General features: G+C 44.1%; 1 protein-coding gene across 1 annotated transcript in view; it reads left to right on the plus strand.

The window, feature by feature from the left end:
* The window catches only part of MAP2K1 (mitogen-activated protein kinase kinase 1), a 32,555-nt gene extending 11,342 nt beyond the window's left edge, over positions 1 to 21,213 (plus strand). Inside the window, exons 2-11 of the mRNA XM_058811308.1 lie at positions 1,735 to 1,945; positions 3,894 to 4,040; positions 7,860 to 7,937; positions 8,436 to 8,487; positions 13,758 to 13,882; positions 15,872 to 16,079; positions 17,332 to 17,396; positions 18,462 to 18,523; positions 19,380 to 19,425; positions 20,299 to 21,213. Of these exons, the coding sequence (XP_058667291.1) occupies positions 1,735 to 1,945; positions 3,894 to 4,040; positions 7,860 to 7,937; positions 8,436 to 8,487; positions 13,758 to 13,882; positions 15,872 to 16,079; positions 17,332 to 17,396; positions 18,462 to 18,523; positions 19,380 to 19,425; positions 20,299 to 20,412 (1,108 nt within the window). The 3' untranslated portion in view covers positions 20,413 to 21,213. The remainder of the gene's footprint in view (positions 1 to 1,734; positions 1,946 to 3,893; positions 4,041 to 7,859; positions 7,938 to 8,435; positions 8,488 to 13,757; positions 13,883 to 15,871; positions 16,080 to 17,331; positions 17,397 to 18,461; positions 18,524 to 19,379; positions 19,426 to 20,298) is intronic.
* Positions 21,214 to 21,342: the final 129 nt, after the last annotated feature.

Raw genomic sequence — 21,342 nt, forward strand, 5'->3', positions numbered from 1 at the left:
TTTTTTTTTTTTTTTAATTTCAAATGGACAACCCTGCCTTATTCAGTAATCCTTAAAATGACAGCAAGTTTCTTCTCAAAACCTGTAAATTATAATGAAGATTTGAGTTCTGTCTTCTCACAACAGTAATTTTCCAGGGTAAAACATGGAGTTTGTGTGCAGCATTTATTGTTTTGGAGTTTATTGCAGGAAAGTGAGGGGTGCTTGACTTTGCCTCAGCTTTTCTCCTGTGCTCATGGTGTCGGAAGAGCTGTTCAGGTGTGTTCTAGGAAAGACACACCTCACTTTGACTCCAGCCTGGAATTTGTTTGCTTCACTGGGCACATCTGATGGGGAAAAAAATAATCCAGGGATTAATCATTCAGTTATGCATTTCTGGATTTCAAAAAATGTGTTTCTTTCTTAATGATTCCTCTTTAAAGCAGAGGCAGTAAAACAGATTAACTTGGATGTTTGTGTAAGCCACGTTTATCTAGCTGGGGGATTTTTCAGTGGAGATACTCCAGGATTATTGGTGTGTGATTATACAGGTATAAAATATGGTATGAGGACAGAAGTGATGTTTCTCTTTAAAATATAGCATAAAATAATTTTGTTTAGTGCAGATACTTGATTTTTAAGGTAGGATAGAGACAGTTGTGGTAGTAGTCATGCACCCTCTCAGCTGACCAGCTCCTCACTGGCTGTGAGGATGTCCCTTTGTGCAACAGATTTTCAGAGTGAACATTTTATGAAGTGGTGAATAGAAATAGTTTTGATTATTGGTGAATTTAATTTTTTTTAAAGGAAAGTAGTTCCATTCTTCATACTTCCGAAGAAATAAATTCTCTCCCTCAAATTCTTCATCCTAGCAACACTGGATTCCCTGGGAACATTGCATAAATTTGGTGAAGCAAAACAGGTTCTTGCTGTTAAATATTTACTCTTGCAGCAACTTATTGTTGCAGTTGGAAGCAGGGAATTTTACAGGAACCTTTAAGTTGTGATGTTGGAATGAAGCATTTCCGTAGGAACTGAAGTTATTAAAATGTTCCTGGAACACTGAACTTGTGTCTGTAGTTCCAAACTTAACTCCTCATAAAGTTTTGGTTTTCTATTTTGTGTTGCTTAAAAACATGAATCCTCATGTTAAAATGAGGTTTCCAGCAGATGTGTCCTGAAACAAAATTAAAATAAGCTTGAAACCCTTGGGCCAAAGACTTTTGCATTCCCAGTGACTTTGTTTTGAATATGTTTGATTTGGCTTGATGACTTCTTACTGATAACTAAATTAGGAACTTCTGAATGAATTGTTGGTTATACAGTGCTGTGGAAATCAGTCAATAAAACATTTAGGCAAACTCAGGAGGAAATTACAACACAACCTTGAAAACACACAACTAAAAATAGCGTGGAGTGCTGTGATTCAGGAGCTCTCTCTGAGCAGAAGTGCAGAGTCATGAAGCCACTCCTGGAGCTGGTGAAACTCAGCATGCCTGGGCTGGGGCAGCACCTCAGGGATGGGGAAGCTGGGGTCTTGTGTTTGTCATTGCTTTATCTGGGATAAAATAATAAAACACAGTTTACTTAAATCAGAGGTGCAGCAACACATCTCACATCTCAGAGGGGTGACTGTGCAGGTTGGGTCCTTCTGGGCAGCGTGTGCAGGTGCAGAAATGGAGTGGTTTCACTCTGAGCTCTGTTCCCTCATCCCCTTTGACAGCTCTGCTCAGTCCTGCCCTTGTCTCCCTGCAGGACAAACCTGGAGGCCCTGCAGAAGAAGCTGGAGGAGCTGGAGCTGGATGAGCAGCAGCGGAAGCGCCTGGAGGCGTTCCTCACCCAGAAGCAGAAGGTTGGGGAGCTGAAGGACGATGACTTTGAGAAGATCAGTGAGCTGGGAGCAGGCAATGGTGGTGTGGTCTTCAAGGTGTCTCACAAACCCTCCGGCCTCATAATGGCAAGAAAGGTGAGGGGGGCAGAAAGAACAACCTGGGGATGGTGTTTATAGGGGATGTTGTCTCTGAAATATGGGGAATTTATTTAGAGAAGTAACTGGGGGTGACACACAGAAATCACTATTTAATGCCAGCTTTCAGAGAAGGGGATGTGTTCCCATCAGCAGGAAATGTAGCATTTCCTCATCCTACATGAGCATCCCAGTTTTTCAGTAGTGTCACACGTGTTAGTAATGAAAGGATTGGCATTTGTTCCTCCTTTTCCTCTCTCACTCAGGAGCAGGAGGCCTAAAAAATTACCGGAAATTATCAATTAGACAAAAGTGGCAATATTCTGTATTCTGGGCAGTAAATTTAGAGGAATGGAAAAGGTATCACCTGTCTGAAGAGCTTCCTTCACAGGCTCACAGCAGAAAGGAGCTCTGTATGAGACTGGAGAGGAAGACAAGTCAAAAAAAATGGGAATGAGGGAATGCAGTGGAGTTCAGTGACATCTCCCGTTCTGTAGTTCCATCCTGGGATGCAGTTTCTGGGCAGGAAGGGATTTTTCCTTCTCTGAGAGTATTTTTCATGCTTTACAACCTGGAGCAGTTGTGACCTAGTTTGCAAGAGAACTGAGATTTATTTTTTTTTGTGACTGAAATAGCTTGATGTTTTAATTCTCATTTAGTTTACATGAGGAGCTTTCACTTCCTGTCGATATCCCTGGGAACAGAGCACTCATCCCAGGTCCCATTGTTTTACTACACTGGGAACTTCCCTTTTTTTGGTTGAGAAGTTGAAGACTTCTTTAAAAGATAGTATAAAAATAATTTTATTTTTAAGGTGTCTCTTTTTAAGAAGGGGACAGCATCATGTTCAGCAAAACTAAAGGAAAATGTGCATGTGCTAAGAATAAACTATGCTGAGGACATTGGCAGTTTGGGGAGAAACAAAGGAAAATGCCCAGCTCTGAGATGTGAGAATTACAAAATGCACAAGTCACTGAGGTTTTCTTGAACTGAATCAATTTAATTGATTTTTGTTTTTTCACCTGCTGTGGGTTTAACAGGAAATTTTACCCCAGTTCATTAATATTTGATGTGACTGAGATGTTTGCTGAATTGTGATTTTTCTTCCATTTATTAACCAAAATTTCATTTCCATAATTCTCTCTCCATAATCTTTTCTTTCTCATAGGGAACACATTGTATTTTATGGGATAAACAGTCTGGTATGGAAAAGGTACTGGGGAGTTTTTAATGGAGCTTCAGCTCATTCCTTCCACTAATGCTTTACAAACACCTGGACAGGCATTTTTCACCAGCTGCCTCTTTGACACATTTCCCTAAGGAAAATGTGCCGCAACAAAAAGTTTCTGCTGGGGAAGTATTTTGTGGATGGAATTCCTGCCTTTTCCTGGGTGCTGTGTTGTAGTGTTTTCCCTTGGCCACTAGTGTTGGATTTTTCCCTTTTCTGACCCACAGATGGGGCAACTGAGAGGTGTTTTAAAAACTTTTATTCCATTTTCAGTCTCATGTGAGGGGTGAGACAATACGGATGTTATAATTCACACCATCACAATCAGAAGCCAACTATTTCTTAATTACAATACAATATTATAATTATTTCTTAATTACAATACATTATATAGGTTTCTTAACCTATCAGCTTTTACATATAAATTACATACATCAGTTTGCATACAAATACGTACTATTTGAACCTTCTGTCAAGCTTTAAGAGTTCTCTGCAAATCCATTTCCCACACACTAGGAAAGCAAGGATGGATTATTTTACAGTTAGATTGTAACATAATTCAGGTTGGAAAGGGCCTCTGCAGGTCATGAGATGCTCAGAGCAGAGTCAGCTCTGAGATCAGGACATCTCAGGGCCTGCCAGGTGTTACAAACCTCTCTGAAAGGCACAAATCACTCCTGAAGAGTGGATTTGCTTTTATTGAGTGGGTTTCTTTTGCAGTTAATCCACCTGGAGATCAAGCCAGCCATCCGCAACCAGATCATCCGGGAGCTGCAGGTGCTGCACGAGTGCAACTCCCCCTACATCGTGGGCTTCTATGGAGCCTTCTACAGCGATGGGGAGATCTCCATCTGCATGGAGCACATGGTGAGTGCCAGCAATGGGTTATCCACTGGTGGAGAGATCTCCATCTGCATGGAGCACATGGTGAGTGCCAGCAATGGGTTATCCACTGATGGGGAGATCTCCATCTGCATGGAGCACATGGTGAGTGCCAGCAATGGCTTATCCACTGGTGGGGAGATCTCCATCTGCATGGAGCACATGGTGAGTGCCAGCAATGGCTTATCCACTGGTGGGGAGGTGTCCTTCTGCATGGAGCACATGGTGAGTGCCAGCAATGGCTTATCCACTGGTGGGGAGGTGTCCTTCTGCATGGAGCGCATGGTGAGTGCCAGCAGTGCGTTATCACTGATGAGAGAGCTCTGATGCCTTGTGAAGGCTGAGCTGGAGCAGAGGCTGGGCAGAGTTCCAGAACAAAGCAGGGATTTATTGACAGGATCACCTCCATGGATCCACCTTGGGCAGCACCAGAGCCCAGCCAGGGCTGCACCCAAGATGAACCAAAATGGCCCCAAAATGCACGGCCGGGCACGGGCTCTGTCCCTGGGATCAGCTCTGCTCCATTTGCACCTTGCAGTTCATTGTCCCATTGCAGCTTGAGCCCAGGCAGTCCCACCCTGCTTGTTTTTCTCTCTCCAGCCCACGGGGTTTGTGCTCCTGGGCTGAGATTTGGGTCATTTGTGCTTGGTGCTCAGCTGGAGCAGGAATTGTTTTGTGTCCCTGCTCTGTGCACAGAGCTCACCATCCCTGAATGTGAAGCTCAAACCCATCCACTAAAGCAGCACAGAATGTGAAAAATATAAAAGCTGAAAGCTGAGCTATCATCTTCATCTGCATGGAGCACATGGTGGGTGCTCAGAAAATTTATTTCCTGGGAGTTTTCCCCTGGGGTTATTCCTGAGCCTTCCTGCAAACCCTCAGTGCCACCAGCACTGCTGTTACCCAGGTTCTCTGCTCCTCTGAAGATGTGGTTTGGATTTACTCTGCAAATCAGAGGTTGAGTTTGATAGATGTTTTATCCCCTTCTCCACTGTCTGCCTTGCACAAATGTAGCTTCCCAATTGCTTCCTTTTTATCCTTTTGTTGTATTTAAAAATATTTACCCAGTCCTGCTACTTAAACACTTGTTCTGAGTGGGGCTGAGCTTTGTTTTTTCTGCAGAATGAACCAGATCACTGATACTGCAGCTGTGCAGATTCTATTTTTTCCCTTTTTTAATATAAATCCATATTTTGTCCCTTTTTTAAATGTTACAGAAAATGCAAACATGAACAATAGTCAGCAAGCCCAGAGGGATCTTACACAACTTTTTTAATGCCAAAAAAATATTTTTCACCGTGTTTCATTTTAATACAAAGTACACATTCTTCTCGACATCTGTTTGCCTTTCTGCAGCCATATGGACTCAAAACATGAAAAGTAAATTTTCTGTAATTAAGGGACAGTCGAATTTGTTGCCTCCCTTGGTGGAGGTTTTTAACAACACAGAGCACAATACAGCCAAAGACCTCTTTATTTTTTCCCCTGAAAGGAGCTGTTTCTTTGGAGAGAAGCTGTATTTTTTCTGGAAAGTGCATGTGATTGTTGCACTGCTTCTGTGGTCCCTCAGAATTTGTAGAAGAAATCGATGGTTGCTTAGGAACAAGTGCTCACCATGCAGGCTCCAGCATGTGGGAGCCCAGGGGAAGCTGTGCACCCCCAAAATCCTAATTCCTGCTGGGAAGGGCAAATCCAGCTCTCAACATTGAAAAGAAGAGTGAAAAATAAGAAAAAATTGTGGTGAAAAACTGCCTGGGCATTGCTGGAGGATATGTTAAATGTCACAGATGTGCACAGCTGCAGTTGCTGAAGGAGCCTCTGTGTTGCCACATTCCAGAGGAGAAATAAAAGGCCTAAAGAGCCTCAATTTATTTGTCAATGAGAAAATCACCAGCAGCAATCAGGGTTTGTAGGTTCCTAAGCAGGGAATAATATATCTGACAGGGAATATTATGTCTGACAGCAAACATTTTCAATTTGAGAGAAGGCAGGGTGAAATCTGGTGGCCCAGTGCTGAATCTGGTGCAAGCCAGACTGGATACAACATTTTACACATAGAACAGCTGATCAATAAGTTATGAAATCAAAAGAGAGATGGATTATCATCTTAATTTATGTTATTATTATGCTATTATCATTATACTATTATTATAATATTAATTTATTATTATAGTCTTAATTTAGCATTAAGCTTCATGCAGATCATTGGTAGAACTTTTTGGTCTCCTTTTAGATAAAATATTAGATGAAAGTCTCCACTGTGGTCCTTTTTTTTTCAGTTGTTACTACTCAGAAATCTTATTTTTAGCAGTGGGTTACAAAACCTAAGTAGGATTACGAACAAAAAGTTGGAGGTGGAACAGGCATGGAACTTGAGTGTTTGATATTTTTAGGTACCTAAATTCAAGATCAATGCCTGACTTTGCTCAGCAGCAGGCATTTAACAGGGTTGGAGGCAGCTCCTGCAAGACACTGAAGGCTGCAGCCAAGACAAGGCAGCTGAATTGTGTCCAGCCTTGTCCAGGATCAGAGCTGCTCCTCAGGGAAGGGGAAAAAGGCATTTTCTGTAACAAAATTATGGTTAATATACCAGTGTCTCAGCAGAGACAGCTGTCCAGAAATTCAGACTGCTTTAACAAGAGATTTCTAGAGATATTTTTTTTTTTTGCTGGTGTATTTTTAATCAAGTGTGGTGTATGTGGGTGTGTTTTTTACAAAGTTACGTGATCAGATAAGTATTTATATACTTCCTTTCTCATAAGAGTTGTAGATTTTAGTCCTCAAATAATAAATCTTTATGTTCCAGTTTTTTTGCTTTCACCATGTGTAAGTGTTGATGGGAACTTCCAAAGGGGAGGTTAAGGCAGAAGGCAATTCATTACTCCAGTTAGATCTTTATGGCAAGTATTGGGAGTTATCCACTGCTGATCCAGACAACAGGATATGGTTTTAAATTGGAAAAATAACTTTTCAATTTCTCCTTTGGTTGTATGTTCTGTGCTCCAGAGAATCCAGACCTTATGCACAAATCTATTGTTGAATCAGTTGCTAAAAATAAACAGCATTTTTCCCAGTTTTCCTTTTGAACAGCTCTTAGCAACAGTGGGATACATTTACCTTTGCTGGGGGTGTGTGTGCATGCAGGCAGTTTATTTAATCTGATAAACAAGGCCATGGCTTACCAGGGAACCTTCAAACCATTTTCTCCCTGTTTTGGTTCTTTCTGTGCCAAACCATCCTTGGAAGAGTCGCCCTGGGGCTGCAGAAGGGACAGAGGCAGCTCCTGCTGGCCAGGACCAGACTGGGACAGGGATCTGGGTGCTCTCATCATCCTGGGGTCTCTTCCAGCAGGATGAGTTTTCAGCCCCATAATCAGGATCAATAAAATATTTACTTTCTGTCTGTGGAGGAGGAGGAGGATTGTGGTGGATGGATGTGACAAGAAAACAATGCATTGGGCTGAACATTACAGAAACCTCTGAAATCCTTCCTGCTTGCTTGTCACTGTTTGTGGACAGTGCTGCCTTACGGAGATCCAAACCATGGAAGAGCATTGTGTGCAGTGTTTATTTGAGTGGATGTTGTTAGTGGCCAAATGTTTATTTAAAATAAACACAAACCTGACTGATTCCTCCTGAGGAGTGATTTATTTTTTTCAGATTTGCACCACAACAATGTTAAAGCAAACATAAAGAGCAACTTGGGGTTTTTTTTTAAACAAATTAAAGCTTCAGTTTACAGCCCTGCTTAAAATATTTCAGAGCAATTTGATTCAAGTTTGACTATTGAAATATTTCTTGTTAGGATGGTGGCTCCTTGGATCAAGTGCTGAAAAAGGCTGGGAGGATTCCAGAGCAGATCCTGGGCAAAGTCAGCATTGCGGTGAGTGGGCAGGGATGGCACCTCTGGGCTGGCACTGCCACATCCAGGGGATGGGGAGGAGGGAGGAGGGAATATTCCCAGGGTTTTCAGTGTGCTTTTTCATTTTCCAGTTTCCCTTTGTACGTGGTAGCTGTGGGCACTGGGATGAGTAACACATTCTGGGCTGTGTGCTTGGAGTTGCTGCTTTTGGATCAGTTGATGTGTCTGGATGAGAGCTGAATTAACACTTCCTCATTTTTCAGTATTACCTTTTCCTCTGCATTCTGCAGCAGGAATGTGTACAGAGCTCTCTGTACACAGAACTCCCAGGGAGGGGTTGGGTTTGTTTTTCATTTTTCTGTTCCGAGCTGTAGGGACAAGTGAAAACTCAGTGTTGATTGGCAGTGATTACATTTTGGGGTTTCTGTTCAGCTGCATGCATTTGGAATTCGTGTGCAGACAAAGCATTCAACTCTCTTTTCTGCTTCCTAAATTAATTTCTTTTTCTTTTGTCTCTAGGTAATAAAAGGACTCACATATCTGAGAGAAAAGCATAAAATAATGCACAGAGGTGAGATAAAAGTTTGTGTTGTAACTTTCCTAGAGTATAATTTTAATTTCATTAAAATGCCTCTTTTTTTCTATGCTTGGTTCTTTGTGGTTCCATATGACTTTGGTTCAAAGGGCTTTTCTTGGGCAGTGTAAGGCAAACTCTTTGTTTTAAATCCAAATCTCTTCCCATGACTATCAGGTGTCTTCAACTTCTGTCTTCCTGCAGCTTATCTGGGTTTGTAATCCATGCTTGAACTGCTGTTCTTGCATTTTATGTGCACACAGAGCTTGTCTGTATTTGAGACTGACTGCAGTGAAAACCTCTGAGCTAAATTTCATTTGGCTGTTCAATAGTTATTGCAATGAAAACTTTTAAAAGAAAGTCACTTCTTTCCCATCTGTCTTACATTCACATGCTGTTTATTGAGAGCTATCATGCAGAACTGCATCCTTTGCATACTTTAAAACAATTAAAAACCATGGTGAAGCTGTGTAGAATGGGAGTGTTGCTTCTCCTGGGTCTTTAGTTACTTTAGAATAGATGTATGAAATTATTTTCTGCTTTTAGTTGCCCTTTTTAAAATCCAGCTCCTCCATTACTCTGTTGGATGTTCCATTAAAGAAGGATGACCCTTGGTACAGTAATAAATCCATTTTTGTGCTGTGAAGGTGGAGCTGGGCAGTGCTGGTGCCCTGTGTGCAGCCCACAGCAGCTGCTGGGCAGCCTTGGACCACAGGAGAATATTCAGATGATAAAATGTCTGCAGCAGACAATAATACATGTCTGAATTTACATTTGTTGCCCACACCAAAGAGAGGAATCAGCAATCCCAGCTTGCACAAGCTGTTGTAGGATCACCTTACACATGAAGTTGTGTTTATCACACATTCCTGGATTGTGGGGTTTTTTTAAACAAATATAGCTCTCTTGTGGAGCAGGGAGGTTGGAGGGAGACTCTAAACATTTCTGGTGACAGTTTCAAAGCCATTTGTCTGTGTTCAGAGCATAAGGACTCGAGGGAAAGAGATCACCTTATTTTAGGGCACCCTGGTGGAGTTCCTGCTGCATCTTGTCCTCAAGTCAGCCACACCAGTGGGTTGTTACTATCTTGGTTGCTTGGGGTTTTTTTTAGGTTGATCTTGCTCAGCTGAGACAGCAGTCTTTATTTATTTATTTTCAGTTTTACCATCTGTAAATCTGATAAATCCAAAGTGAAACCCTCCCGATCTTGTTTAAGTGCAGCTTAACCTCACAGTGTTTGCTGGGTCAGAGATTGCACTGCAGGTTCATGGAGCAGCACAAATCAAAAATTCCTCTTTGCATTGCTTCCAGCTGTACTGGCTTGAGGGTGCCCTGCAGTGCCCAGCTCCATGTCCACGTGGTGGATTTTGTTTTCCAGCCCAGCTTCCCTCCGTGTGCTCTGACAGCAGCAGCAATTGCTGACCTTGTGCCCTCCTTGCAGAGGCTGCTCTGTGGTCACATCACATCTGTGCTGTCTGATAAAGGGGGAGCCAGAATAACATTCTGGGGGTTGATCATGGCCAGTGCTGGCAGCTCAGAGGAGAATCAGTCAGAGCAGTGAGTGCTTCTCCCTTCTCTGGGCAGCCAGAGCCAAACTTGCAGCTTCTGTCCTCGGTGCTGTCCGTGGGTCTGTCTGTGCCACTGACCTTGTGCATTCTCTGTGTCCCCTTGTGAAGGCTGGAGTGCAGGTGAAAAACTGCTTCTGCTCTGCCTTGGATCCCAGCTGAGATAAACAGTGCTGCTAAAAGCACTTTTCCTGTAACTGTGTCAGCATTATTTTATACACAGCTCTAATAATTGGAGATTTCTGTGCTTTGCTTTCTCTCCTGCTCTGACAAGGTGAGAACAGCATCTCACATGGGCTGTTTGTTTTCACTCATCCATCCCTGGGGAAAATGTGTGCACTTGGTGGGCTTGTTTTCAGCAGGATTTATTGGAGTTATGCTGTGGGGAGAGTGGGTGACTTAAAAATGAAGAGACATCGCTGTTAAACATGAGAACATAGCAACAAAGGGCCAAAAAATCTGTTCTTAAATCTAAAGACAGCCAGGCTTGTGAGAACTCATTTGCAGGGAAGAATTTATTCCACTGGTGTGCTTTATTACTCGTGTGGCCATATCAGCAAGTTTGGAATATTTAACCCAACTGCTTCCATGCCCAGCTGTGTCCTGGACTGGGGAAAAGTGTTCATTTGTCATTCCAGACAGCTCAAGGGAGAAGGTTTGGGGCTTAGTAGAGCAGGAATGGGAAACACAGCTGTTCTCTAGAGGAGAATACAGTCCTTTTCTAGAGGAGAATATCGTTCTTTTCTAGAGGAAAACACAGTTCTTTTCTAGAGGAGAATACAGTCATTTTCTAGAGGGTTTGCCCATGTGGGGCACTGTGCTTTGTGCTCTGGTCCTCTCTGAGCAGATAGGAATGAAATCACAAAACCTCTCGAAGTTCAACTGGTGGGATCCAAGGCACAGGACAGGAGGGGATGAGGAGCACAACTGTGCTGGATATTTCAATAATCCCTTCTGTTCTGTTAAGTAAAGATATCTGTGGTGCTGTCTGCAGTTGAATCCTCTCTGGAAGGTCTCTCCTTGCTGCTGTGGAAGGTTTGTAAGATTTTGAACCCAGCTGGAGGCAGCAGCTCAGGGCAGTGTCACTGCTCTGTTCCAGGGCTGCAGTTCCAGAAGATTCTTGTGAGATCCTGCCTTGGCAAATGGGAACTGATTGGAAGGTCCCAAAAATGTGTTACAGGACACCTCTCTGCTCTGTGTCTGCTCACATGTATCTGGTACTGAGTGAATTCTGGCTGAAGGGGTTATGACAACCCCAGGGCCACCTTTCAGAGTGAGCCTGTGGGGCAGAGCAGAGGAAGGAACCTCTCACAGAGATTATCAGGCATTCTGGAAACTTCTCTGTGTTACCAGCTCCCTTTGCAGTGCCATAAATCCATCCCCCTGGCAAAGGACTTCTCTGGAATTCTCTTCCTGGCTTGTCTGGGATGGTATATAAAATATCTTCCACTTTCTTTAAAGCTGAAGTGCTTACATAACACATTTTGTGTTCCTTTTGTCTGCTCCTTGCAAGTTCCAGCATACATTTTGCAGGATGCCTTGGCATTCCTGTTCCTCTGGCAATACAAATCTCTGGTTTCCAGAGAAACTGCTCAAGTGCTCAGAGGCTCTGGAGTGAAAATAGAATAGGTGCTACATTTAGAGGGGTGGAAATGCAGCAGCCTTCCAAACATCACACTGATCACATGGGGTGCCTTGTGTGGAAAATGAAAATACTCCAGGGAGGAGAAGCTTTGTGCAGAAATGCAGAGAGGAGATGGGGCTGTGCTGCTCTGAGAGCTGCAGGGTGGCATTGCCACCTGCAGAAACACTGAGGGGAGAGGGGAAACCTTCAGGAGACCAGGGGGAGTCTGAGACTTCAGCATGCTCATAAAGAGAATTGTTTGGCACTGGTGGTGCAATGGTAATGATTTTCTCTTTGCCATTTAATTATGAAGAATCGGTGAACTCCAGAGATGAAAGTGAGGATTTACATCTTTGTTTTGAGTTTGTAGCTGTGCATTGGTGAGCAGCACAAACCTGGCTGGCTGTGGCTCGGGCTCTGCTGTGCTCCCAGTGTGTTTTGCAAACAGTTTTTTCCACCTTGCTTTTGCCCAGAGCTTTGGGTGCAGATTCCTGTGCAGCTGGGGATCTCTGATCTCTGCTTGGGCCCTGGGCTGGGTTGTTTTTAGCTCCTGCTGGAGTTTCAGGCTGGTAGGTCGAGCTCCAGCCTGGATCCAGCCTTGGCACAGTGAGGGATGTGGGGAGGTCTCAGCAGGCAGAGCTTGCCCAGAGCGTGCAGAGCTTGCAGCAGGTGCAGCTCTGTGCCCAGCAGGCCAGATCCTCCCCCAGGGCTGGGCAATTGAAAGCAGCACACACAAAATACCTGCCTGCATTTTCCATCCACACATCAGGGCAGGAAACTCTGCCTGGACATTTCACTCGCCTGGAAAGGGGCAAAAACATGGAGCCACAGTTTCCCCAAGTAGATAATTATCCACACTTGGTGTCACTCCTCAAAAGGAGCTGGGGGGCAGCTGGAATTGTTTTATTTTCCTCTCCCCATGGATCTTGCTCAGTGAGGCCAAACCTCCTGCATGGAGGTCTTTGTCACCTCAGTGTCCTCCTCCCAGGCACATCCCAGCCAAAGGGCAGCTCTGGGAATGGTTCTGTGCTTAAAAGTGAAAAGCACATGAAAATGTGACAGCCTGTAGAGTTCTGAGTCTGCTCTGAAGTGAAATCATGATTCTCTTTCTTCAAAACAATTTCCCAGTTCCCTTTTTTCTGCAGCATTACTCTGCCAGTGTGGGCTGTTGGTTGCTTATTTTGATGATGGGTTGGAAATGACCAGCTAAGCAGTGAGATACAGTGAAAAACCTCCTTGCAGCTATAAAGGAACACTAAACACTTGTTCCCTGTACCTTTGCATTCACAAAGAGCTGTTATTAGTTGCTAAGCTACCAGTGACCCTTATTAAATTTCCATTTAGGAACAGTGATGAATTCAAAATCATGAGGGGGCTCTGTCACTGGAAAAAAACAACCTCCAATTATTTTAAATACACATTTTCAATAATAGGAAAATAATTTTTTCAGAGCTTTAAAAAAACCCCAAAAAAACAAAAACAGAAAAAACCCAAACCTAAACCAACAAACAAACCCAAGACCACCACCACAAAAAACCCCAACAAACCCAAACCCAGAAAACAGGATCCCACTGCAGGGAGTGTTTGGCCATAGGATGATTTATGCCTATGTAGATATGGAGGAATGACAGTGAGGCTGCTGTAATCCATTGACCTTTGTAAAATAAATATGTAGGGCCTCTTTATTGATCATTTCTAGGCACAGCATCATCATTCAGGAGGAGTTACACTGTTGTACACTTATTTATCTCAAAGGAGACCATTCATCTGCAAGGAGGATGTGGATGCCCAAACCTAATACTTAAAAGCCAGGAAATAGGGTGAAATCAAATAGTGTGAAATCAAAAAGCTGACAACCTTTTCTTCATGTGTAACTTTGAATATTTCTTTTTATTTATCTGTGGTTAAATAGAGAGTCTGTGAGGTGGAGCTGTGAGGGACCCAAATCTCTGATTATTGCCAGAGGGCCAGAATTGTGTCACAGAAGGGAAGCAAAGGGAGGCACATGAGAATTCTCACCTTGCATTGTCAGATTTCCTGTTTTATCTCCTAAATAATCCATTTTTTTTTTCCCCCAGATGTTAAACCATCCAACATTTTGGTAAACTCTAGAGGTGAAATCAAGCTTTGTGACTTTGGTGTCAGTGGGCAGCTGATAGATTCCATGGCAAACTCCTTTGTTGGCACACGCTCCTACATGTCTGTAAGTACAGATTGAAATCCACATTACACAGCTCGGAGTTTGTTAGGCTTGAGTTGTCCCAGTTCTGGTGATCGAACAAGAACCAACTGTTGCTGTTCCTGGTTCAGCTCTTCCTGCATTCCAGGAATATTCTGGTGTCACATCAGATTGTGTGTGTGGGGGAAGAGCTGTTGCAGGAAAAGCCAAAACCTTGGAATATTTATAACCCTGCAGAAGAGCTGGGGCTGTGTCTGCTCAGCAGAACCCAGCCAGTTGTTGCCTTTGGGGGTTGTCTCTCAGAAAAGCCCAGTTTATTTTCTTTTCCTTGGGTTTGTTTTCCTTGGGTTCTCTTCCCATCCAGCATGTGCTGGGCTGGCTCTGCCCTGGCAGAGGGCAGGGAGTTAATGTGGGGCTGTCCCAGGCTGTTCTGTGTCCCTGGCATGAGGAACACCTTGGAAGCTCTTTCCAGAGGAGCTCCCTGTGTGATTGCAGCCCCAGCTCGTGGCAGGAGCAGCTCTCTCATTCTCACACCCTTTGCAGCACACCGTGAGCTGCTGCTCCTGTTCCAGCTCTGGCTGGAGGGTTAGAGCTGTGTGGGCTTGGGCTTCCAGGGAAAAGCTTTAGTGCTGGCTCTGTTCAGCAGGAGCCCTGCACTGTCTCTGTGTCATTTCTCCTGGTGACACACCTGAAACCAGGCTGGGGTGAAGTTCTCACCTCTGGGGGCTGCTGCTAATGAGCAAAACCAAACCCACAGCTCAGCTCAGCCATGCTCCTGCCTTGCCCTGGCTCCTCAGGAGCAGGGATGAGGGCCAAGTGCTCTCTGCCTTCAGTTTCCTTCAGTTTGTTCTTTTTACAGGCTGAGGGTTTTACCTGGGGGGGTTCACTTTGCTCTCTGGCATCACGGACCAAGCCACGAGGGGGATTTTGTCCTGGTAGTGTCTGAGGGATCTTCTCTTGCAGCAGCTCCCTTTGCACACATCTATACACACAAAACCATACAGAATTATTACATGCAAACATCCCTTTTTACCACAGGGAGGTGTGGAAAAACAACACTGTTTATCTTGAACAGATTTCTAGATTTTAATGCTATTTATATTTATGTAACAAGTGCTCTCTCTGTTTCCTGCTCTTTCTCATCCACCCACCTTCCTTTACACTTACATTTTATGAAAATCTTGGGATTTGGACATTTCTATTGGTGTCCAGCAGTTGTGTAGTTTGTCCAGGTGGCTTTGGAATGACTGAGGGGTGAAACTGGAGAAAACTCAAATATCATCTCAGCAAATGCTACGAAACAAATTAAACAAAACTATCACCTCCTTATGGCAGAAGGAAGAGGCTTTACTGCATTCTCACATTCTCTGAGAGGGAGTTTCAAATTGCATATGTATTTTTCCAATATGTGCATGATATCAGAAGAATCTGCACCATTTTGGTAAAATATGAGCTTGATTTTAAAAAGAGTACAGAAAAGTGAATGTTTTCTTTGAGAACTCTTAGTAGAAATGGATTTAAGGGTGAAGTACATCAATGTATTAATAATTTCAGGAACCATTCAGCACTGAACATAGACTGACAAAGCAGGTGCAGAAATGAAGCAAAAGGAGTTGGTGCAGCACTCATGTGCTGGTTTTGGCAGCAGCAGGATGTGGATACACTGCTCAGAACTGAGGATCTGTGAAGCAGTGGGACTGCAATAGTCAGATACACTTCTGATCATCATTCAACTGACCAAAAAATCCCATACCTAGATACCTTTACATTGTGTGAATCTCCTAAAGACAATACAAAATAGATTTTGCCTGCAGAGCCTTGTGTTCGAGTTCCATTAGATGTGTGCTAAAGAAATTTGGGGAACTCCAGGAAAATACCAAGTCACTCATTTGAGCATGCTGTGCTAATAAGTTGGGGTTCCATGCTTTGATTGATGCAGGTTATTGCAGAATGTCATTTTTTGGTACCTCCTTGTCACAGAGCTGCCTCTCCTCCCCTCCCTGTGTTTTGCAGCCCGAGAGGCTGCAGGGCACTCACTACTCGGTGCAGTCAGACATCTGGAGCATGGGGCTGTCCCTGGTGGAGATGGCCATTGGCAGGTACCCCATTCCCCCTCCTGACTCCAAGGAGCTGGAGCTGATGTTTGGCTGCCCCGTGGAGGGAGATTCTCCAGTCACAGAGACCTCGCCGCGGCAAAGAGCGCCCGGCCGGCCCATGAGCTGTGAGTCACAACCTCTCCCTGATTTCCTGACAGCTTCAAGGTGCTTTTAACTCATGCTGGGCTGCACAGAGGGGATTTGAGCTTCTACAAATCAGGGGTGTGTTGGGCACCTGGCTCAGCTTCACTGTGAGGAGCCTGTGGGAGCAGAGCACCAGAGACCTTTCGGTGGTGGCTCTTGTGAGCAGCCCCAGCACTGAGATGGGGCTGCTCACAACTGCCCAATGGTGTCTTTGGAACCCTGGCTGTGAGAATTTCAGATTTCTGTGCTGCCAGGCACTGACCCACAAGAGAGCACTGCATTGACCTGAGGCTGTAGAGAAGGCTTCCAGAATGGAATGATAGAACTGGGATTGTGGGTGTGCAGTTTGGATAGAAATGTGTAATATCACTTAGTAAAAAACACAGAGTTTGAGGTTTTAGAATATAAGAAGATATAATAAAAAAGATATGAAAAATATATATAAACAAGGTGATAGATAGATAGATAGATAGATAGATAGATAGATAGATAGATAGATAGAATAAAACAAGATATAAAAGATATATATATAAAACAAGATAGAAGTTTTAGGGCAGAAGCTGGTCCTTCTTCTTCACCTCCTTCTCCATGGGTTTGGGTGGTTTTGTGTAATTGGATAAAAAGTCCACATTGTGAGCCACAAGTAGTTAGTTATTAGGTGAAAAGTGAAAATAATTGAAGTGTCATTTCCTAATTAGACAGTTTGTCCTTAAAAAGCCTTGTAGAGAGAAAGATAGAACTCCATTTTTAGTTTTAAGTGCTGTAAAACTCAAAATTTGTGAGACTATAATATAAATAACTAATAAACATCTGAGTCTGAACAAGAAACACCATCTGACACATTTAATCCCAACCTTAACAAAAAAAACCCAAAACTCCACAAAGTGGTGCCCTGTGTGAGGATCAAACTCAGAACCTTCAGATTTCATAATCTGATTTTAAAAAACTGATAAAAACCCGAAAAACCACTCTGAAATCCCAGTCTGGTGCTCTGGTTTTCTCCAAGGTGCTGATCCCAGTGCAGCAGGATGATCCCAGTGAAGTGAGTGCTTTGGGTCAGACCTGGAAATGTCTCCTTGCATGAAAGCATTTATTTCCCTGTTGCTCCTTTTCCCTGTAAATCTGCTGGGTGCCAGAAGTGTCAGGCCTGGGTTTCCTACAGCACCCCTAAAGCCATGCAGGGAGAGTGACACTGATCCAAATTTCTCCCATTTCTCTCCCATTTCTTCCCAGCCTATGGATCAGACAGCAGACCCCCAATGGCAATCTTTGAACTCTTGGATTACATCGTCAATGAGGTAATTTATAAACTTAAAAATCTGTTCTTCACAGCTGTAAACTCTGAAGGCATCCTGGAGTTTGGGGTTGGTGCTGTTTAGTCTGGTTTAGCCTTATGACAGTCACAATTCTCTTCTCTTTCAAAGCAAAAAGCATGCTCATGTTAGCTGTCATTTGTAGCAGCTGGATAACAATTGTTCCAGCTGGATGAATTATTGACAACTGTCCAGCTCACCCATTGAAAGGCACAGTTGGTGTCTGGGTCCCTGCATTGCCTGTGCCACTGATAAATTGATAAATTGCTTCTGTAACTCATCTGCTTGCACAATTCTCTCAGATTACAAATCTGTTTTGCATATTATATAAACCCCAATCTGCCAGCACTGACTCTGGGGATGGAGTTGCATTGAATCACTGCAGCTGCTGTGATCCTGTATTGCAGCACCCCTGAAGGGTCAGTTTGGGCTGAAAAGCTGCAGTAGTTCAGAGTTTGGCAATATTTTCTTGTGCCACCTCTGACTGAGCACAAACTTCTTCAGCAGGAGCTGCTCCCTCCAGCACAGGCTGTGCTCCAGTCAGGGAGGGGTGCAGGCCTTGTCTGCCCTGTGCATAAAATGAACTCAGTGTGAGGATGGGAACTTATCCCTGAGCCTGTGGCCTGAGGATGAGGCAATGATGTGCAGGTTTATGCAGTCCCCCTTCTTTATTTGTCAGAATTCTGTCTGAATTCAGAGCCTGAACCAACTCATTGCCAGGGACAGAAAAGTGACATCCAAAGGATTATGGAACTAATGATGTGCAGGGCATCTTCCCTCAGCACTGTGGGGAATGACAGGGTGCTAATTAGTGCTCTGAGCCTTCCTTAATGAGAGCTGAGGCTGTGCTCCCCCCATCCAGGTGTGTGTGTGGAGAAAACAGAACAACCAACCAACCAAAACCCAACAAAACCCACCCCTACCAGGGAAAGTCTGGTTTAGAGCAATAACCCAGATCAGCCAGGGCTGCACAGCTTTGCTCAGATGGGGACATCTAACTGTCCCATACTGAATGATTGCTGATGTTAAAACTGTATTTATCTATTACAGCCACCTCCAAAACTGCCCAATGGTGTCTTTGGTTCTGAATTTCAAGATTTTGTTAACAAATGGTGAGTATTTTCTCTATTTTCTGTGTGCTGAGTGGCAGAGGGACATGCTGGGCTCAGCTTTGTCTGTCAGGCCCTCGGCAGTCAGAGTCCCTGCTCCAGGCCAGGGCAAATGTAAGGATTGCAATCAGCATAATCAATCCTGTTTGGGTGTTAATTACCTCACAGGCAGCAGGTGCATCCAGAGGAGCCCCAAGGCTGGGGGATATTCCCCTCTTTAGCCCTGAATTTGTGCAGCTCAGAGCAGTCCTTAGGGAGTGACCCCAGCACAAACAGCTTCTGCAGGGCTCAGACACCTCCTCCTGCAGTGCTGGGCCATGGGCTGCTCAATCCTGCAGGCTCCAGGTGTTTTTCCTTGCCCATGAGCCAACACCTTCATCCCAGCAGCCATTCCCCATCTCCTCACGGCCCCAGCTGCACCTCAGTGGTGCCAGCACTGAACCAATGCTAAGGGGGCAGCTCATTGCAGTTCAAATGTTTGTTTATTTATCAAATATCTCTATTTACAGCTTCCAAAAGGAAGGACAGTCATGCAATAGCTCTACTTGATCCTGAACTTGAGGAGACTTGGGGCAAAGAAATGTGAGGGATAAAAATGGGTTCATGTGGGTTTAGTTGAAATGGGATTTATCTCCCCAGCTTGGTTTACACAATCATCAGTCTCAGACAATCAGGATTTCTTACCTGGAGCTGTGGAACCCCCAGAAGGGAACTGCAGGCTCCCATCTCTGTCTGAGAGGCACCTGGTGCATTTACTGAGTGGTGTCAGACCAGAGCAGTCCAACCAACAGGACACAACTGGAGCCTTATTTTAAAAGATAATGGGGTGTAACTTGTGCACCACTTTGTGTTTTCCCAGTTTAATTAAGAATCCTGCTGAAAGAGCCGACTTGAAGCAGCTGATGGTGAGTGAAGGTTTCCAATCTGATCTCAGAGCCCTTTCCCAGGCAGGTTGGGTTCCCAGCTGCCCAGAGCAGTGGCTTGAGGGTGGCTGGTGGCCCAAGAGCAGCTCAGCTTGGGCAGGAGCAGCTTTTCTGAGCTAGAGACCAAGGGGCTGCAGCTCTCACACCTCCTACAGCAGGGACTGTCAAGGAAACCAAAACCTGGTGGGTTGTGGAGTCTGCCATTTGATAATCACAATGGGTGACTTAATTAATTAACAAAAGAATTCTCTCTTGAGTCTATTAGTTAATAATAAAGTATTGATTAATACTTTTAGAAGGACAAAAAAAATAAAGCTCCACATACCATATGGACTAATTAAATACATTTTTAATCATCTGTTGTGAAACACAAAATTTGTCACTTTTTTACCAGCTTTGTCTGGCAAAGTCTGTAGAACTCAGCACACATCCTGCATTTTTCTCTGTGTAAAATAACCAGATCAGTCTCAGTGCATCTTTTTATGGTTTTAAGTGTAATGCCAGCACTTCAGTTGTACTGCAGGTTTCCCCTGACCCTGCTGCACAATAATGGTGCAAAATGCAAAGAGACTCTTTTTATCACAAAAAGCCTTTTAGTGCCCAGGCAGACACTTTCCAGAGTATTACCCTGAGTGGCTGAGCCACATCCTCATCATTTCTGTGGTGCAGAGGCACTGGCAGGATTCCTCTGGGACACTTTGCCTGGTGCTGGCTGTTCCCTTTCTGAGGGAATTTCTCCACGTGCCCTGTAAAGTGTCACAGCTCGGTTGCTCCAGGCGGATTTGTGGGTGCTCCTGAGGGCTGCCCCTGATCAGCCTGAGGGCTGGCACCCTGACCCTGTTCTCCTGTGCCCAGATCCATGCTTTCATCAAGAGATCCGAGGCGGAGGAGGTGGATTTTGCGGGGTGGCTCTGCTCCACCATCGGCCTTAACCAGCCCAGCACCCCCACGCACGCCGCCGGCGTCTGAGCCTGGGGCCAGCTCCTGGACTGTACCTCTGGTGACAACCACGCTCTCCTGGTCCTCTCTCCTCAGCTTGTACCTGTTCCAACATGTATTTCACCTCTTGAGGAAGAATGTCTTGATAGCATGTGCCAAAACGGTTTTAAATCTCGTCCTAAACTAATTGGTATCGTTCCGGGTTCCGTCGTTCACTGACCAAATGTAAGCTGTGTAAGTTCCAGTGCTTGCTGATTTTAGGTGATTATGGATATTCTTTCTTAATGAAAATATCACTGGGGCAGGGGGGGGTTGGCCCCTGGCTTGTTTGAACCTTATCAAGACTCTTTGTAAATCGTTGGTACTTCAATCATGCTTTCCCCGAGCTCCTGGGCTTGGGATCGGGATGCTCCGAGCCTGTCTGTGAGCATGCTTTGCTGCTGCCCAGCTCTTCCCAAAAGTTAGGCTCCAATTTTGCTGTTGTCTAGAGATCTCTCTCTCTTTGCAGGTGAAGAAGGCAAGAGCTCTGCATTTCTCAGAATGCACAGGGCAATATTCTAATTGTAGACTTGTTCATATTTCTATATTTATTTTTCGAACATATCATCATCCTTGGATTTAGTGATGTATGTCTTTCTAATTGATTTTTAAAAGTTAGTTCTTGGAAGTGTCCTATGGAATCAAGACAATGATCCAAGCACTTTGCTTTCTTTTAACCTAAAGAGTCATGACAACTGTGTTTAGTGTCTAAAAGTGTATGAAAATCCTTTATTGTTTTATTCTCTCAGATGTTTAGCAATGGGTTCTCTTAATAAATATATTATCAAGTAACTTCTTGAAGCTTTTTTTAAAACTTGACCAAAGCTTTTAATCTGGTCACTGCACTATAAATTTCAGCTCTTTGAAAGGATGCTTGGGATGAGGAAATGCCTGAAATTCTTCCCCAGAAGGAATCCCCAT

The sequence above is a fragment of the Ammospiza caudacuta genome, chromosome 10, assembly GCF_027887145.1.
Source record: "Ammospiza caudacuta isolate bAmmCau1 chromosome 10, bAmmCau1.pri, whole genome shotgun sequence".
Classification (NCBI taxonomy): Eukaryota; Metazoa; Chordata; class Aves; order Passeriformes; family Passerellidae; genus Ammospiza; species Ammospiza caudacuta.